The sequence below is a fragment of the Corvus cornix genome, chromosome 11 (assembly GCF_000738735.6).
Source record: "Corvus cornix cornix isolate S_Up_H32 chromosome 11, ASM73873v5, whole genome shotgun sequence".
In the NCBI taxonomy this organism is placed as follows: Eukaryota; Metazoa; Chordata; class Aves; order Passeriformes; family Corvidae; genus Corvus; species Corvus cornix.
In genome coordinates, this window is record NC_046341.1 from 4,345,370 (window position 1) to 4,364,629 (window position 19,260).

The following is a 19,260-nucleotide window of genomic DNA, read 5'->3' on the forward strand; positions in this document are numbered from 1 at the left end:
CCCCGAGTTATTTCCCTGAGTATTTTTGTTTTGAAAAAGAAATGGATTTCCAGGTTGAAAATGGAGCTGCTGTGCAGCAGTCAGAGCTGTGGGAGAGGCGTCTAATTGTCACTTACAATGACCCTCGATTCTTCTCTAAACATAGAGAGATTCTTTTTCTCTCCTAACGCTCTTCACCCTCGCTCCACTTCAAAAGCAGGCGTATTTACAGGGCTGGATTATTCTCTGAGTTGCCTCCACCACCAGTAAATCATAAAAATTTCTCCTACAATCAATGGAGTGTCTTCACATTTACCAGACAGTATAATTTGGTCCACAAGGCAGCTGATTGTTATCTATAACCTCCCCATCCAATTCAAGTGATGGGAGATGTAACCCAAAAATTTCCTTCGGATTTTTTTACTGCCAAAATAGATCACATTCTGTGGCAGCCTTTTTACAATCTCCACTTCTCTAAATAAACATCACAGAACCTATACTGCTTTTACTGCAAAATGCTTCTCCCTGGCTGTATCGAGGCTGGTTTTTAGCTGATGTGCCAACAAACAGTGGCAGCAACTCTGTGCAAGCCCAGGGTGCAGCACCAAGACACGGGGTGCAGTGGGGACCAGGGAGCACCAGGAATAATCTTCATGGTTAGATAAGGTGGAAACCCCCTGCACTCTCCCCATCCCAGTTAGACACTGCACAGTGATGTAAATTTTAGCTCCCAAAGAGTTGGGGGTACGGTGCTCCTTCCCATCAAAGGTATAGGGCAGCTGTTATGTGCGATACCCAAATCCCCAACAGGCTATAAGCAGAGTCTGCTGTGGAATTGTTGAGCTGGGACGTTCTGCAGGGTGGAGGGACAGAAACAGCTCTTGCAAAGGCCATCAAGCAAAGCCGAGCACTACCACAGCTCAGTGGCTGCAGAAGTGCTGAGGAGAGCGCAGTATTTAGAAGAAATCATTCGAAGTACATTCCTGGACTGTAAATGAACTGAAACTGCTCAGAAAAGCCCTGACATTGAAGGTCATGCAATTAAACACAGGGTTCTGATTTGCAATGATCAACAAAAAGTAAATGCATTATTAAAATGCATGGCAAATAGAACATAACACCAAAAATGGACAGATTCTGGCTGTACTGTGCCATTATCTTAATTAACAGCTTTCTCCTATTGATTTGTTCACTAAGATTCAAACATATTCACTCTTTGATGAACATTTGTATTCAGAAAATGGCAAATTTCTTCCCAGCCTTCTTTTGTTGGGAAGGGATGATAGCTGTTCATGAGAAAAGGAAAGGAGAAGGAGCTAAACAGCATAGCTCCCACACTCACAATGCAACTTTCTCACTGGGGCCTTGAACTTCAGAGCGGCTTCAACTCATTTACAGAGCCTGGGAATGAAGGTGCCTTCCCTATATGAAAATTAAATATTTTCATGCAGTGTTATGACTTCTCCTTGAAGCATTTGTGGCTCCATGTTTCATTGGCATTTGTGGTCATTTTAGTCCACTGAGCTTAAATGTGTAATAAGGATGCCTGGATGTGGATAATTCTTCCTCCTTTCCCACTGCAATCAGGTTTTGTCCTTCATTATACCTTTCTCTGGAGTCTATTAGAGCATAAATCTTTAGAGAGTTCTTCAAGCTTTGACCTACATCTTGCAAATACGGGAACTTTTCTCCCTAAATTGTCTTTTGAAGCACACCAGTTCATTAAAGTTTTGAACACTGAACCCTCACTCTTATTGCTTTATCACGCAGTTTATGTGCCAAATGTCAAAACAGGCATCAGAAATCTGATTTATGAGGATATATAGAGAAATTGTGGTACACGCTTGTGACTGGGAGTCAGCTGGCAATTCCCTATCAGGATTTCCTCCTCAGCTCCCAGAGCCCAGCATGGCAGTCCAACAACAGCGCTGCCAACACTGAATTCACAAATCACGATTCAAGACTAACAAAGTTTTGAGGCTTTTTATAATATCTTTGAATTGCTTTCCAGTTTTAATCACATTTGACCATTTTGTGATTTTTTTTTTTTGCCAGTAAGTCTGTGCTGATTGTAAAAAAATACAAGCTTAACAAGCCAAGCAGTCTCCAAATGCCAATGTGAGATGCATTTTATACTTTTTGAAGAATCAGAAAATTATGGATGAAGCTGTAAGCCAGCAGCACTAAACAACACACCAGCATGGGTAAAGCATGTCAGGCTCCCCTACCGATTTACCATTTTATACCACGGCGGATTTATGTCCTGCTCACACGCCCGATCTCCCTCAGGCCGCACAACCGTAGTTATTTTAATCGCTGGTTTTGCATCACTGGTGCATCCCCCGGGCCCCGCGGCTCCCGCGGGCGTGGGCAGGGTGCTGTGCCCGAGGCCGCCCCCGGCCGGAGGGTGGAGCCGCGCCGCCGCCTCCCCTCGCTCCTCCTGCGGCGTGCGCGGCTTCGGCGCTACGCGAGCGCGGGGATCCGCCGCGGCCTGCGGGCCGCCATGGCCGGGGAGGTGAAAACCAAGCTGTCCAAGAACCTGCTGCGCATGAAGGTGAGGGGGGAGGAGGGGAGAGGGTGTCTGAGGCCTGCGGGGGGGGGGCTGAAAGCGGCGGCCCCCAGGGCCGGGCCGGCACCGGTGGCGAGCGGGGTCCCGTGCTCTGAGCCGGGGCCGGGGTGGGTGTCCCCGGCCACACGCGGCCGTCCCGGAGCCCTTGGTGTGGGGCATTCCCGTGCCCATCGCCGGCCACGCGGCGCCAGCCTGGGCTCACGGGCGGCAGTCGGTGTGCCCTGGATTTCATCGCCCACACTAAATACAGATACGTTTATCCACGGTCAGCTCCCCGGCCCTCTCGGGCTTGCTGGGCTGCTTCCCCGGCAGGACATCGCTGCTGCCGACACCGAACTGCTTAAACTCGTCGAGAGGTGTCGGAGGTTACAAACTGCAAGGTTTGGTGCAAGAGAGCAACTTCGTGATTCCAGCAAAGGCTGGCCTCAAGAGCCAGCTCCAGCGCACCTCACGGGAGTGCCTTCGTTGCACCTCGCTCCTCTGCAGCTGGGTTGCCTGTTGCGAATTTAAATAAAGAGATTTCCCACCACCAGCACATTGAAATGAAAATATCGATGCTGCTTGCTTTACTTGGGGGTGGAGCTTTTAGTATTGAGGAGGAAAAAACGTTTAGGTTTTGGTGTGTCTGTTTTTACTCCTGTTTACATTACTGGCTAAGGAAATCCCAGCCTGCATGGGGAGTATTAACCACCTTTCCCAACTCATAAATGCCAGGGATCTTAGTAACATCCCCATGTGCCTGTTACTCTTGGAGTTGTGAATCTAGTGTCACCAGTCTGAAATTAGTCTCTGCTCACTGGCTAATGGATTCTGCTTCACACCTTGTACTACAATTCCTAATTCAGTAGAGTACGTTCTCCTCTGATTGATGGTCCTTTATTGCTGGAAAACAACCAGGAAAAGTTGAGTTCCCTTTCTTTCTTTTTAATGTTAATATTCAATTTTTTAAACTGAACATGATGGGGCCTTTGTGGCTTCTTGCTTGTGGTGTTTTATTTAGCTATTTTTTCCCCCTTGTATTTATATGGAGCTATATTTCACATTCTGGCTGAAAAGAGTTACCTGACTTCAGTTCAATTTTTCACATAAAGTGCACTCTGCTACAGTTGGATGATGGAATATTTACCCTAATTAACAGATGCTGCTAAATCTAAAACTTGTTCACAGAAGGAACAAAATACGTCTTGCCTCACTCTCAAAAGGGAATAGGTGTTGAGCTGAGTCAGCCAGCAATGTGTGACACAGTCGGACTCCCATAACCTGGATGGCAGCATCATTATTTTTCCTTATTTTTATATAATACACTTTTAAAATGAAATTTCTATTTCTGTTGTTTGCCAGTTCACTAACCCCCTGGAGATTTCAAAAGCAGGTTTTTAGAGTGTTTTTCTGCAGAAGGCCATGGAGAACCAGGCAGGTGGATATGCTGCCATGACATTTGCAGGTTCACAGTCCAGGCAGTAATAACCAGCTTTGAAGAGATCAGTAGGTTTTGAAAAGGTCATACACAGATCTTGCATTGAGCACTTTGTTTCTGCAGATCTTCCTGTTTACAAATGTTTTAATTAAGCCTTTAGCAGCTGCCTCTACAGGTAGTGATGCAATGTATTACCAGAATTCAGCAGGTGGGTGAGGTGGCACCCACAGGTGACGGGTGGTTGGTGGTGTTGGAAGGACCATTTGCACTAAATACTGGGCCACATGGAAAAAAACTTTTAGATCTGGCACCATTTGATCCAGGTCCCATTGCTTGGGGAAACTCACCCAAACAACCCCTCAGTTACTGACTTACATATTCTGTGTCTACCACAGTGGGTATATTTTTAATTCATCAGTGCGTGTTTACATTTGAGATAAACCTGATCACATAATTTTTATCTAGGTTTTTCCTGTAGTAATCTTTAGGAACATAATCTTTAAAATGGAGTGTGAAATGATTATTTAATTGGGTTCTTGTAGCAGAATTTCTTGTGTCGAGATTTCTGACTGGCTAACCAATTTCCTTGAGCAATATGTTTTTCCACATGATAGATTCACTTATTTTCCTCAAGAAGATACTGTAATTTTAATTGGAAAGCTTTGACATATTTTGAATCGACTCAGAAAACAGAAGTCAATTTTTCTTTCATTAAAGATGTTGTACAGTGGATGCAAATAGAAATGGAAATGGAAAATGAGACATTAGCTCTGTTGGCTTGTACTTCTGAGTTTGGTTTCATTGGGCATTTTGTAAAGACTGAAAAGGTGTGGGTTGTATATAATACATACATTACACATCTATATTACCTGTCTGTTGCTACAGGACTGAGTGTGAACTGTACTGCTAGACTTGCCTCTGTCTGGGAGTTAGGTTGGTATAAATGTAGACCTCTGACAGATACATTTACTCAAACACTTTCTATAGATCCTAAGGAAGGTTCCAACTTCTAGGGGGCTGGGACTATACAGATTATTACTATAAAATTGTGAAGCATTCTGGTTTTTTCCAGCACGTTTCATTGACATTGTTGAGACTTAATTGTCACTCAGTTCAGGCACCTGAGACAAATGGAAATTAAAGTGCTGTTTCACAGGCCTCAGGTCTGGGGTTCTGTGCTCTCAGCAGTTTTTTATAGGCCATGACAGATGTCTTTTTCTACTCCCAGCTGTTGAGAGGTTACTGTTCCTACCTTCCTGTTCCCATCCTCTGACAGAGGTTATCATCAAGGAAGCAAATGACAGGAGTGCCCTTGTATGAGGAAAAAATAGCAATCTTGCCCTAAGCTTCATTATTGGTCTTGGCTGTTTTGGCAGATTGTTCCTGCAGTGAGTTAACAGGTGCTTAAATACACTCCTGGACCGGTCCTTTGGTGGGTCAGTGAGAACTGAAGAGCTAAGAACATCTTCTTTAGCACAGCAGGAGACAGAAGACTTTTCCTCATAGTCTAGTTTCAAAGTCTGACGTTTTCCAGTTCCAAAGGCAGGTTGCACCTTCAGAGCTACAAACGCAATCCAGTTCATTAAATCTGAGAAACGAAGAGGATGGCTGAAAGTATAGATGGTTCAAAAAATGGTCAGCCTGGTATGACCTATCTCCAGCTCTGAGCTCCAGTGCTGTTTGTATGGGTGGACTTGGTTGCTGATGTGCAGCAATAACTTCAACACCATTACCTTCTCTCTGGCCTTTGCTGAAACATTAGAAAAACCTTAGCAAAGTTAGGGAATTGTGAGAGCTCCAATCCATCAAAACTAGCCAGAAGAGGTCTGTTTCTCTATATGTAAGTACAGATGTGACTGACTGTTGACTTTCAGTAGATAGCTGTGATCAGCAGCTGTTTCAGTTTTCCATTGTCTGTTTGCCCAAACTTTGACCAAGCTCAGAGAAAAGAATCACAAAAAGTACTGAACATTATGTAATGCATAATTGCCATCATGTAATTATTGCATGTTCAGAAGATACTCATGATGCAGAAACTGAAGCTGTGTGTTTGTGTCTTTCTTTGTAGTTCATGCAAAGGGGTTTGGATTCACAAACTAAAAAACAGCTAGAAGAAGAAGAAAAGAAGATAATTAGTGAAGAACACTGGTATCTTGATGTACCAGATCTAAAGGAAAAAGAGTAAGCTTGTAATTTTTTGTACTTCTTATCATCACTGGATTGTTTTGAAATGGAAATAGCATATTCATATTTTTTCCTGTAAGTATTATAAATAACCAGTTAACAGAAGCAAAAATAGTGACAGATTGGCATTACAACTTTTTTTATTACTTATTTTTAGGGCTGTTCTTGAGGTTGCCTAGTGTAGTTTGACCTACTTTCAGTTCTTGTGTGTATTGTTTTCTTCCACTCACACATTCTTCTAGATGCACGTAATTCGTTTCTTTCAGTCAGGGTCCAATTCATTCATTGATGCTTTTTCCCTTCATTTGAAAAAAAGTTTGAAACCTTGTGTTAGTAAATTCAGCTCCAGTCACATGCTTAAGTTGATTCAGGACAGTTCTGTCCTCTTGTGTCCAGCTCACTGCAAAACCTGGTTTTGAAATAGGAGAGATAATGGCAAAAATAAACGAAGGCTTAGCTAATAAGGAAAAAAGTGTCCTGCTCTTTAGAAAGTTGCTTTAAATAGCAGGAGAACTGCTTTTGAAATTGCTTGGGTTTCATCCTTTCAAAAGTGGAAAAAAGTTCCACTGAGAGAGAACATACATAGTTTTGAAAAAGCTGGGACCCAAGGAATTAACTGTAGTTGAATAAAGTCATTGATAAACTCTTTTCCATTACTCTTGATGGATATGACAAAAAGGTATTTGAGTTTCAGTTGTAGGAAGGAATGTTCAAGCTGGACATTGGGAGAATTTTTGTAACAAAAAGGCAATTGAATCTCTGGAGTGGATTGTCTGAGGAGACACTGGATTCTTCATCATGGGAAGTCTTTTGAGGACAGGTTAGCTGGACCTCTGCTATTCATGGCACATGTGTGCCTTGAGGCAGGACAATGAGCTTAATCTTAAATTCTGTGATCATGAGAGTTTGTTTTACATGGGAGATGAAGAGGATGAGGGAACAGATACATGTGTGTGAGGAAAAGGATGGAACAATCCACGGAAGTACTTTTATCTGACACGTGTATTGTGAATGCCTCAGGGTCATGTTTCTTTTCTCACTCCATGCTCATTAAAAGAGGACAAAAAAGGAGGGAGAAGGAGAAGTCTGTCTCTGCTGAACAAAGAATGACACAGTGTTTTATATCCTGACAGACTCAACTAATGCCAGGGCTAACAGCACAATGAAAAATTAATTAGAAGCTTTTGCTGGTATAGTAGTGCCACCTGGGGAGTGATATTATGTGGTATTTTTATTCTGGCAAAAGTACTCATGTAGGTGGAATCATATCAGCAAAGAGTGCTTTTTGTTAGGAGAGTTAATTTTGCTTGTGGAACTAGCTCAGCTTTACTGGCAAAAAGTATTCCTTTGCACTCTAAGCTCCTTGTACTGAAAGATTTATCAGAGCAATTAAGCAGAAAGTAGTTGATGGTTTAAAGTACAGTGTGGCTTTGTTTATTTGCGTGGGGGGAAGGTAGCAAATCCTTTTTGCATTTATTTAATTTGATTATTTTAAAGTGCAGTGTTTGACAAAATGCTGGGTTTGGGATTTCATGCAGGAGCTGTATAATAGAAGAGAGAAGCTTTCTGCGATGTGAGGATCTCGTTTATGGCAGAATGTCCTTCAAAGGATTCAATCCAGAAATTGAGGTACCATTTCAATGTCCTGGTTTGAGGTGCTCTCACATTAGGATTGAAGCCCTTGGGGATGGGGATTTGAGTGTTCACACTGCATCCTTACTGGCCTTTGCAGCACCTTCCATAAATCCTCCTATGTACAGGAACTCCATCATTCAAGCCAAAATGCTGATCAGTGCAGCATCTGGTAAATAGAATCTTTTTACTTGCCTGTATTGATGGTCGGTAATTGCATGACTCCTGCAGATTTTCTCTCCCTGAAGTGAGGAAGCCATCCCACATGCTGCTCACCAAGACAAAAGCTCACTTTTCCTCCCGACATTTAATGCAGAGTCCAATCTACAAACATTAAACCCTATTTATTCAACACTTACTTGTGTAGGTAAGGGCTTAGAGTTCCAAAGTAAAAATGCTGGGCAAGAGAGTCTTTAATTTCTTTCTGGCATGATTCATGTTGATGGAAGTACACAGGGACAGTAATAAAAACGTTACCACTGAACTGAAGCAGGAGGATGAAGGTGTAAAGACTAAGAGCTTTGCAGAAGGCATGCAAGGTGATTTACTAGGGGATTCTTTAGATATTTTGAACTTGCTGTCCCTGTGACTCAGCATATGATTGCTTCATGGCTTTTACTGTAAATCCTTGAAGATATTCTTCCTTCTTAACAAAACCATTTCAAGGTCTATGTGCTAGCATCACAGTGAAAAATTAATTATGATCTAACTCTCTGGTCTCCTGGAGATGTTTGGAGTGCCCTTTAGGATGTTTGAGTAGTACAATACACTGAAAACACTATTCTCTCTGTTGCCTCTTTTCCCAAAGGCAAACTCTAAACTCAGCTTAGCAACAGACTGTTGCCTTTTCTTCATGAGTTTTCATAACAATAGCGTAACCAGGAACAGCAAATAACTATTAAATTTAATTCTTACCTTTTATTCTCTTCTAGTGAATTTCAGCACAGTTGCCATTGTGTCATGGTTACATGTTTGAGCTATTTCTTACTTCATTTTCAGAAGTTAATGGTCCAAATGAACTCTAAGTGCAAGGAAGAAGAAATTGAAGAGGATGATAAAATGGAGGCTGATGTGTCAGATGAAGAAATGGCCAGAAGGTAAGTTACATTTTATGACATAATCAGTACTGGCTACGAATATGGTATGTTACTGTATTATGTGTGTGGGGAAATAAAACCCAAAAAGGAAACAAACAAAATAAAACAACAAAAGCCCACAGCAGATATGGTACTGTCTCAGATTGATTTTCCAGGAATGCTGGTGTATATTCACTGGAATCTCCATTACTTTTGAGGGTAAAATAACTTGTAGGGGTTTTCTGCCCTTTGATATCCAGGTATTCCATGCTCATTCCCTCCTTGTTACCAGTTGCTGACACACTGAAACTATCAGAGTGAATAATAATGTAATAACTCATGTAGTACTTGTGCTTCTCCAAGCTTTTAATGACCACCACTTAAACTGCTAATTAGGTTTAGGATATGTGCCACGATTTTTCCTCTGATTTTAGTAAAAGAAATTTTTTTATTCTCTCTACAGATATGAAACATTAGTAGGAACAATAGGGAAGAAATTTTTGAGAAAAAGGGACCAACGTGTACTCAAGGATGATGAAGAGGATGAAGTTGAAGAGGGGAATAGTAACACAAGACCTAGTAAAAGAGCTAAAAAAATGTTCTTAAAACCTCAGGATTAATGTCAACTGCACAAGTGGAGCTTGTTACCTAATGCCTACCAAACAGAGTCCCAAGAACTGGAGATTGTTTGGAGTTTATGCTATTTAATGCCAAGGGTGGATTTGTGAATCTGTTCTATTCTCATTGAAATTTCTACCATCCGCAGGACAGACATTTTTCAAAGTGGGTGTGTATACAATGGATGTTGTACATCCTTTCCTCTCTGTGCAGCTTTTCATGAGTGGGGCATTCATCCCATCAGTCTCTTTAAATGTTATGCATAGTTAAATTGAGTTGCATGCAATCAAAAGCAACGCTATTTACACTTTAGGATAACATCTGAAAGAGTATTTGGAGCAAAGATGAGCTGTGTCCAATTCAGTAAGGCAGTTCAGCTTTCACCGCTTGCTTTTATTACGAAAATGAAACCTGCGCTCTCTTCAAATTGAAAAAAGTCAGCAGAAACATGCTTGGTTTGTGGGCTTTTTTACTGTGCTAAAAATAAGATGGGAGAAGAACAGAGAGATAAAATCCACTTTATGGAATTTTATTTTTTATGAAGTTTATTTAAAAATAGAGGATTTTGTAGTGAAACTTTTTTTTATACAGCAAGCCAAATATTGGGTGACGTTTACAGTTTGACATCTGAGCAGATTGTGAGTCTTAGTTTCTGCCTTCTGAAAGAAGTTTGCTAATTTTGCCTCTTTTTCAGCAAAAAAACCCAATCTTATAATTATGTAAGTCTGTCATAAAAGCATAATAACAGTTTCAGAAACATAATTGAAAGCTGAATAAAAACTGTGGGCTTTTGTCATTAATGATTGTGGATTAGCTTATTTAATGTAAGAAAATTATGCTTAACACAGGCTGATACAAGGAGTGATCCTGTTTTGTGCTGGCCACAGATGTCCCCCGACATTAGCTGAGTGCACTGATTTATTTAGCATGTGATGAAGCAATCTGAAGTTGTGCTAGGATGGAAACACCATTCTGTTTAGTCTGTTGGTGCTCCTGGGTCTGTTAAAAAATGTCAGTTTGGTCTTGTCTAAAATCATAGCAGTTCTCTGTGTACAGCCTTTCAACAAGAACTATTGCTATGCCTGCATTTCCTCAGGATATCCAAGTTACTCATCCTCAATGCTGGCTCTCTGGAGAAAGAGGAATTTGTTAATTGAAGCAAGGAATGGCCATTCTGCCATGGGCACGAGGCTTTTTTCGGTCTTTTTTTAACAGCTCAGTGAAGCAAGACGTGAAACTCAATTATTTAAAGAAGGACACACTGTGTCTGCTGTATTTTGCATGTGATATATGAACTATAATCCAACTATAATCCATATATCAGGAGCACCTAATTAGATATTCAAGATGAATCACACATGGAAAGAGAAATATACTTTTAACCTAGTAAGGGTACTTTGTGCAGGTGGAAAGGCTGTGATTCATAATCTGAGATAGTTTTTCAGAGCTAATTAAATGCTACTGGTTCAATTACTTAAAACCGGATCATATATTACTGCTAGCTGAAAAGAAGTTAATGATGGCAAGACATTTTTCTTCCCATGGAAGATGTGACCTGAGCTAAGAAATGATTTATTGTTGGTCGTCACAAGAAAAACTTGGAATATATCCCATTATTCTTGCTTATTAGTAGGAAAATGATTCCTCTCTCTCTGAACACATTTCTTGAAGGGAGAGTGAATTTCTGCATAGCTGTGCTGAATAGTTGAGGGGTAAAGTGTGTTCTGGTGAACCACCAGCAGCCAGGAGGTGTCACTGCAAGTGCGTGTCCTGAGAGACCGTGGATTGGGGAAGTTTCCAGTGCTGCCATGTAAACAAGCTTTGGGGTTGTTTTGGTAACAACAGTGGCTCAAATGAATTCCATGTGGAGTCTTCCTTTGTCAGGGTTCTGCAGAGAACTCTCCTGTGTTGCAGGGTTCTGCTCAGTCCAATGGGGGGTAATTCTCATCAGTTAAAGGGCGTTCTACCTCCTTAATTTCATGTCACTTCTGGAGGGATAGCTGGAAGTGTGAGTGGCGTGGTGCATGGATAAGCACAGGAGAAGCTGAAGAGCTTCCTAGAAAATCCATGATTCTGGAACTGGGACAGAGGAAGGGTAATTCTGTTTCCTAAGCATGCCCAACACCAACTGTGAAGAAAAGGTAGACGTCAGTTTATTGTCTTTAAATCTGGGGGCTTTGCTGTTCACATTCAGCTGGCTCGGTGCTACAGTAAGACCAGCTACTTATTTTTAGCACAATCTTTTATTCATGGAGAGTTTGCAAAATGTGCCCTTAAAAGCACCATCCATAGTGTGTTATTGTGAGCAAGACAAAAGCAAAGCCCAGCCCTGTGTGACTTTTTAAATGTACTTTAAGTACAGAGTTACAAGCAGATATGGTGGGACCTTCTGAAATACCTGTCTGCATTTCCAATGGTATAAATACATGTATATATGTATGGATTTAAGTCTGACTCGAGCTTCCTACCTGAGGTAGAAACATTCTGCTGTATAAAATCTGTGCTTGAACTTCTCTTGACAGAGATGTAAGTGTAGCAGTGAAATATTCATAATGCAAGCCTCCATTAATTCAGGCTTTCTTGGCTCTGACACAGACTCCAGTGCATTTTATGTGCAAGTTCCTAAGCTGTAGGACTTTCCCACATGGTGATGTTTCTAAATGAAAAGTATTTCTTTGAAGACAGAAGCAAGTTGGGTAAGTAGTGTTTTTATTACAGAAAATGGTTACCTTCAAAATGGAACTGGTAGAGTGTTACCAGGCACCAGAAGTGTTTGTGCCTGTGACCCTGAGGTGCCCAAAGGGTGGTTCTAGGTGGTGCTCACTGACAGCTTGCGTGTGTCTGTCCCTTGTCATGTGAAGTTTGGTCCCTCCCTTTGGCAGGCTGGTGGTGCATATTTTGTAATAACTGCTGGGGTTGAAAACATGGAAGTACTGAACAACTTCATCTTTCTTGCTGATGTTTCTCTTTTGTTTCTATTCTGCTTAGTATTGGATCTTAAAAGGTCCTGGACCAGAGTCCAACTGAAGTGAGCCATCCAGTGTGAATTTAGTAATGCTTGAGCTGATTAAACTTTGGTTCTTGGGGAGGGGCAGGATGTTCAGTGGTGCCGTGGAGTTTGAACCGTGTTTCTTGTGCTCTGTGTCTTGTTCTCTAAAGAGACACTCCATTATGCAATGCTACAACCACAGGTGGCTGTCGCTGCCGTTGGGCATTGCCTGTGTGTGCAATGAGGAGCTGGGCTGGGATTCTGGGACTTCATCCAGCATTCAGACTTTAAAAGAAATTGTCTTGTCTTTCTCTTAATTGGAATACCATACTTTTAAATTGTATTTGGAATTAGATGAGGCTGGGGGCAGAGGGGGGTGGTTTCTAAGCATTTGTTTTGCTTCATTTGAACAACAGTCCAGAACTAAAACTGCAAAATCGCTTAGGCTCTCATTAAACCTTTCTCAGAGAGTGCTAATAAACCATGGTGGTAGGGAAGGATGTCAGACATCCCACAGTTCCCTTCCACATGTGAATTCAAGTTTCTGTGAGAGCTGGTGCTTTTTAAGGGCTTGGTTGTTTGTTTTCTTTTCAGGCTGGGAGAACATCACCTTCTACAATACTGCCTTGCTAATGGAACCTCAGCATGAGGCCTCAGGGTTTGTTTGGTTTTGTTCGGCTTTACACCATTCTCATCTCAGACCTAAGAGGTATTTTGGGCCTGGCATTCACACCTCAATAACCTGCTTTCATCAGCTTTTGGGGAGCTTTAGTTAAACTGTGAAACTGTTCCTTAGCTGTACATGTTGATGTTTCTTTGTGTGGTTTCATGTTGCACAGTGAGGACCTGCTTATAATTGTCGCAGCAAGATGAAAAATCCCTCTTAGAGAATGGTTATTAACAGATAGGAGTCAGGGGGATGGTTGGAGCCTCAGTCACCAGCAACTCTGTAGATCTTTGGTAAGAACCAAACAATAGAAGGGGTTGCTGGGTGAGTCCTATCACTGCAGGCCCAGTTAAATGCTGATAGGAGGCCATGACTGCCCGAGAAACCCTTACATATAAAAATCCAAGCAATTATCTGGGAGCAACAGCAGGAACACCTCTAGGGAAGTTGGGAGGCAAGACAAGGAAACAACTGTGATTGATGGCACAGAGAAAAGTGGTTTGGTGAACTGCGTGAATGCACATGGGAATCCCATCAGATAGAATGGAGGTGGTGAGTGTCGTGAAGCTTGTAATGTTCCCTGAGGTCTTGGGGAACACCTTGTCATGATCAATCATTTACAAAGGGGTAAAAACCCTTAATGGAACATTTAATGTGAGGGAATAACCTGAACACAAATTACTGAACAAATTCGGTAATTCCATTATTAATAGTAAAGCTGTGTTCTGGCCTCAGTAAGATCTTTCAGTGTCCCCTCTCACCTCTTGCTTGGTTCTCAGTTCCTCATCCCTGTGCAAGTATCTGTGCACCCAGGCCATGAGCTGCCACCACGGCCAGTCACACTAGGAGCTGGCACACACCACAACCAGCCCAGAGCTGCTGGCTGCCAAGCCCAGCAGAGATGACTCCTGGGCCTCCCCTTCAGTGATCATCTTCCTCAGCCTACAACCTCTTCACCCAGGTACCTGTAGGAACTCACCATCTCCAACACCAGTGCTGCATTTTTTCAATATTAGCCTGTTTAGTTCAAGAAGTGACAGGTAACAGATTCCAAGGAACAGGTAACAAGTGACTGGACAACAGGAAATCCCTCCAGTTATGCCAGGGATGGTTTTGATTAGATACTAGGAAAATTTTTTTCACAGGGTTGTAAAGGACTGGAAGACGGCCAAGGGTAGTGGTGGAGTCGCCATCCTGGAAGTGGCACTTGGGGACAGAGTTTAATGGTGAACATGGTGGTGGTGCTGGGTTCATTGTTGAAAACCATGATCTTAAAGGGCCTTCCAACCTCAGTGATCCTGTGATCCTAAGAAGTTTGAGGTGGGAAGGGTTGGCCAGGAGATCAGTGGTATGACTGACCAGCCGTCACTTTGGGGATGGTGTGTGCAGGAGTCAGTGCAGCTGGGGGCAGCTGTACCTAAAACACCTTGTAATGTCTTTATTTTCCTTTTATTTATTTTTAGGTATACACTTACAGCATTTGTGAGATTAATGATCGGATGATGTCTTTGAGCAAAAATACACTGTTCAGTGGGAGGAATCAACATTTGACCAATACTCAGGCTAATTACAGATTGGGGAGAGAGAGTGGTTTTTGGTGTTTCTGCTATTTTTTGATGCATTTAGAGATGCATTTAAGAATGCTTCCCCTGTCTTAGTGGTTTTGTTGGTTGGGCTTTTTGCAGAGAAGTATGGTAGGAAGAACAACATTTTCTGGAAAATGGGGAAAAGTGATTGTGAAATAAAAGAAAAGGTTTCCTTTCGATTTCGCTGGCTCCTTGGGTTGTTTTTTCACTTTGATACGGATGAACAGACACTAATGGCATTAAAGTTCCTGGGCTATGGTATCCATTCAGGACAGTCATGTGGACTCTCATGTTTGCAGGACAGAATTAAGGGTATAGCGGGCTTAGCTTCATATACAAATATAATGCAATGCTAAAAATACAGAATTTCCACCCCTTTTGGGACAAAAGTAAGTCTAAGCCAGCTGTGGCATTTAAGCACCAGTCACATTTTATAGTATGATTGCATCTCAGAAACAAAGCTTAGTAGTTTGCTCCTGAGAGCCCATCAGCCACAATAACACTGCAATATATAGAATTTTCATCACCAGAAGAATAGGTACATACCAAAAATTACTTGGGGCAGTTTACTGCAGTAATGGCCAGAGGGATGCACATGATGATAATTTTCATTTCATACTATGGCTTGTCTAAGGATGATGGTGAAAGAATTATGCCTCCTATTGCTCCTTTCCAAGATGACTATGTTTTACTCATATTAAAGGTAGAGGGATGAGATGAGCTGTGAGTGGTTGGATCTTGTGAAAAATGAAGTTTTAAGTGTGTACTTCATTGTCTAAATGCTCACAGATGACTTGTCTCCCTATAATAACCTTAGATAATGTGTTGGCAGCCTATCACAATTAGTAATCCATACTCATGTGCTACAGGCAGTCCAAAATTCCCCAGACATATTTCTTACCCAAGCTTATAACCAGATTCAAATCAAATCCTACATTTGTGCCAAAAATTGAACGGCAGTCATCTCGCAGCAAATAATTTTACCTAACTGACTCAAGAGTCTTAAATTCCTGATTTTTCCCAAAGTGAAATTCACTTTAATCTCATGTTAATATATGTATCCTTCAGTCACCTGCAAAAGAATCCCATAACCTTGCAGTGAGGATTGCACAGACAGTGGAAGGTGCTGTACACACGTAGCATTACTATAGGTTTTCCTGGTCATCTAGATTGTATAAGATCCTTTAATATTAATGGGGACAAGTTTTCTCTCTAGGGTGATGTTGAATTTCTCTTTGAGGGTTTTTTCCACCTCTTCATCTTCAAGAGTTACAAATTCTACCAGATCCATGTTTTCCTTGTAGTTGTACGTGGTCTCAGTGAGTGTCCACCCAATTAGCGCTCGGAATCCATCGGTGGTCTGGAGGGTGCAGATGGACTTCTTTGTGAAGAGGGAATCTGGAGAGGTCTGGAGGTATGTGCACTGGAAACGGAAATCTTCCACTGTCCGTGGCTCAAGGCTGAACATATAAACTTTCCGGCACTCTTTCTTCTCCAGCAGGTCAGAGTTGGAGAAGCTCTGGTTGGGGATGTATTGTTTCCGTCTCATTTTCTCCAGGTACCAGACACCGTTTATTTCTGTGAAGCGGAAGACGCCGGGAGCCTGGGGCTGGTCTTTCCCTGACACAAGCTCCATCGGCTGCCACATCTGGTAGGACACCCCGAAGCCTCCATCAACGATGTAGGCTGTGCCATCAATGACAACCTTTACCACGAGGTGGGTCATGAGGGTGGCGTAGGCATTCTGGTGGGGGTTGAACACGTACGCCCCTAGGAAGCTGGTGTCATAGCCCAGGCCCTTCAGCACCCAGCCCAGCAGCTGGTTGTTCTCCATGCACCAGCCACCCCGCTTCTTCCGCACGATCTTGTTGTAAACATGCTCCAACTCCAAAGTAATTTTCTCCCCACAGTGGATGCTGAGGTTTTCAAAGGGAACAGCACGGATGTGGTGCTGGAATATATCGGTTAAGGTTTCCAAATCTTGTTTTTCAGTGGAGCCTTTATAGCCAGTTCTTGCAAAATACTCTTCAAGGTTCATCTCACCTGTAAAGGAAGGAATTGTGTTTTGGTTACTTTACATCAGTGATTTATGATGCTGTGGAAAGCTGCCCTGGCTCTGCCAGCAAAGATTCTTGAATCTACTGAACCTCATCAGAGCAGCTTTTAAAGGAAACAAGTATTCCTATCAAATGGCTCCCTGAGCAAAGACTAGTGCACGTGAAGGTTTGCTTTTGTCTTAGAGTCATCCCTCTGGCAAACAGCTGATGCCATTTCAGTTTCATACGAGGCAGCTGTGAGATGGGGATTTGCTGTACTTGCATTGTAACAGTGGGGTGAAGAAGAAATATAAGATCACGCTGGGGAGTGTGTACAAGGGTTCCTGGAAAATGGTCTAAAACCACTGTTCAGTGACAGGATTGTCACTGGGGGAAGCAGTGTCATCTGCCAGTGGGAGGGAGGATAGTCTGAGCCAGGATTCACGTGTTCTTTTCATGAGTCTGCCACTGATGGACATGACAGTAAATGAATTGCTCGTTCAGCACACATTGCTCTTCCACCGCTTACAAAAAGTTAACATGATACTCCTGCATGTTTTGTGAAGTGTCAAGTTTTATTCAGATAATTATAACCGAAAAGACTGACATTTAGAAGAGTCACAGACCACTGAGTCTTGTGTCTGCTCTGAGTGTTGTGGAAACTCCTTTTGGTGTTGGAATAATGGATCTGAATGGAGGTGAGTGGCCTAAAAGACAAAGAGCACATCTCCATTCCCTCCTGTGCCCTGTGTCTCACAGGGTACCCTGAAAATGGACAGGGGCTGCTTTACATCTCTCTAGTCCCAACCTTTCTCAAAACTCACCAATCCTAAAACTCAGCAGTGAACTGCTGAATGTTTACTGCAAACTGGGATTTCTCAGGATGATTCTCAGTGGCAGATTCATGCTGTGCGTATTCACGGTGTAGAGGCAGCTGTTCCAAGAGAATGGAGAGCAGCAGCAAAAACTACACATTACCTCCTACAGAGAGGAATTAACTTTCAGTGATATCTAAGCATTGTTGGAGGATATTCTCAATGTAATATTTGGTAAGTGTAACATAAAAGTTACACTTTTATGCCAAAATATGGCATTTTTTCTTTTGATTTGCAGAATCCGAGTATATCTGATCCTATCACTCTGACTGTGAATGCTAAATAGATCACACAAGCATAAAACTGGTTCTCGAGTTTATATTACTTGTAATTTTTTTCTGCAGCTCCATAATACACTTGATCAGCATTAGATCTGGACTGCAGGAGATGAAAGCTACCGTTGTTTTGAATTGTGAGCAGACCAGATCAAAAGGCAGGTACTGAAAAGGCAGCCCCACAAATGTGGCCATGATTTATGCAGAGAAAAACATCAGCAGAAGAACTTTACAGGTGCAAATGAAGGTGTTCATACAAAAATATTCCTCACCAGGACTATACACAGTATCAGCAATCCTACTATTAAAAATATGTTATTTGTTTTCCTTTATCCTAATACATCAGCACATGGACTTTCTGGGTTGTACAACCCAGTTTGTAATTTTTTTTAAGTTGTTTTTAAAGAGCTCTAATTTATTCCCTTAAAGCAGAATCTGTTGATTATTAGATTGAGCTTCTGCTTCCTTTGCACTTGAAATACTTTTAAATAAATTTATCTAAAAGCATGACTTCCAACAAGAAGTTGCAGTTCTAAATTTATATCTACTATTGTATCTAAACAAAAGAATCTATCTCATAGTGAAGCTTCTCCTGAAGAGTGAAAGGTAGAAGAATTGAAATTGCATAGAACTGTTTTGCCCTCTTTAAGAGCCCCTGTATAGCAGGTGATATTTTAGCTCTATATCAACACATTTTAAAAACATTTTTCCTAGAGAATGTTGCGAATGTTATTGTCCATGACCTTTACCATCATAAAGAAACCAGGTGTTTTGCATCTTTGTTTGGAGGGGTTTTTTAAGAAAACAAACTTACCTCTTAAAAGATCCCTTTTTATCTATTGAGGTATTCCGTTTCTGGATGGTTTATTACAGGGGCAGCAGTCAGTGATGCCAGGAGTGGATACAGATTGTGAGGGTTGTCTTTCTAAGCTCTGCTGGCACTTGCTCCTGAATCTTAAATACCAAAAAAGGGCAAAGTCCACCCAAAATGAATTCACATTTTTGGACTTCACTGATCCGTGAGCAAATTAAACTTTGTTTCTTCTCTATTAGTAGATGTTTATGTCTTCCTCTGGTTAAGACCAGAATGAACTTGTTTTCTGTGTACAATAATTACAGTAGGCTGTTGCAAATGGCGTTGTAACGTTTTAAAATTAATTGTTATTTTGCAAACCAGCACTTCGCGGTGGAAGACGTTCATCTGTGCCCTCGTGGGTACAATGAGGTGCCAGGGTGTTGCAGGATGTGTGTCCTTGTGCTCCATGGATGAACAAATGACCCTTTTTTGCCCACAGAGGATCTTTCTCAATCTGTTCAGCTCCTCAGCTGCAGCAGGAACTTATTGTGGTGCTGCCAC

General features: G+C 41.9%; 2 protein-coding genes across 2 annotated transcripts; one reads left to right on the forward strand and one right to left on the reverse strand.

Moving 5' to 3' along the window:
- Window positions 1-2,392: 2,392 nt before the first annotated feature.
- On the forward strand, window positions 2,393-10,276 carry MPHOSPH6 (M-phase phosphoprotein 6). The gene is made up of 5 exons (XM_039558417.1): window positions 2,393-2,533; window positions 6,034-6,146; window positions 7,688-7,778; window positions 8,781-8,878; window positions 9,321-10,276. Exons 1-5 carry the CDS (start codon window positions 2,483-2,485, stop codon window positions 9,475-9,477), a joined length of 510 nt encoding a protein of 169 aa, XP_039414351.1. The 5' UTR covers window positions 2,393-2,482; the 3' UTR covers window positions 9,478-10,276.
- A 4,713-nt stretch (window positions 10,277-14,989) lies between these two features.
- On the reverse strand, window positions 14,990-18,832 carry NAT1 (N-acetyltransferase 1). The gene is made up of 2 exons (XM_010403503.4): window positions 18,718-18,832; window positions 14,990-16,760 (listed from the first exon to the last, which is right to left on the reverse strand). Exon 2 carries the CDS (start codon window positions 16,753-16,755, stop codon window positions 15,883-15,885), a length of 873 nt encoding a protein of 290 aa, XP_010401805.3. The 5' UTR covers window positions 16,756-16,760; window positions 18,718-18,832; the 3' UTR covers window positions 14,990-15,882.
- Window positions 18,833-19,260: the final 428 nt, after the last annotated feature.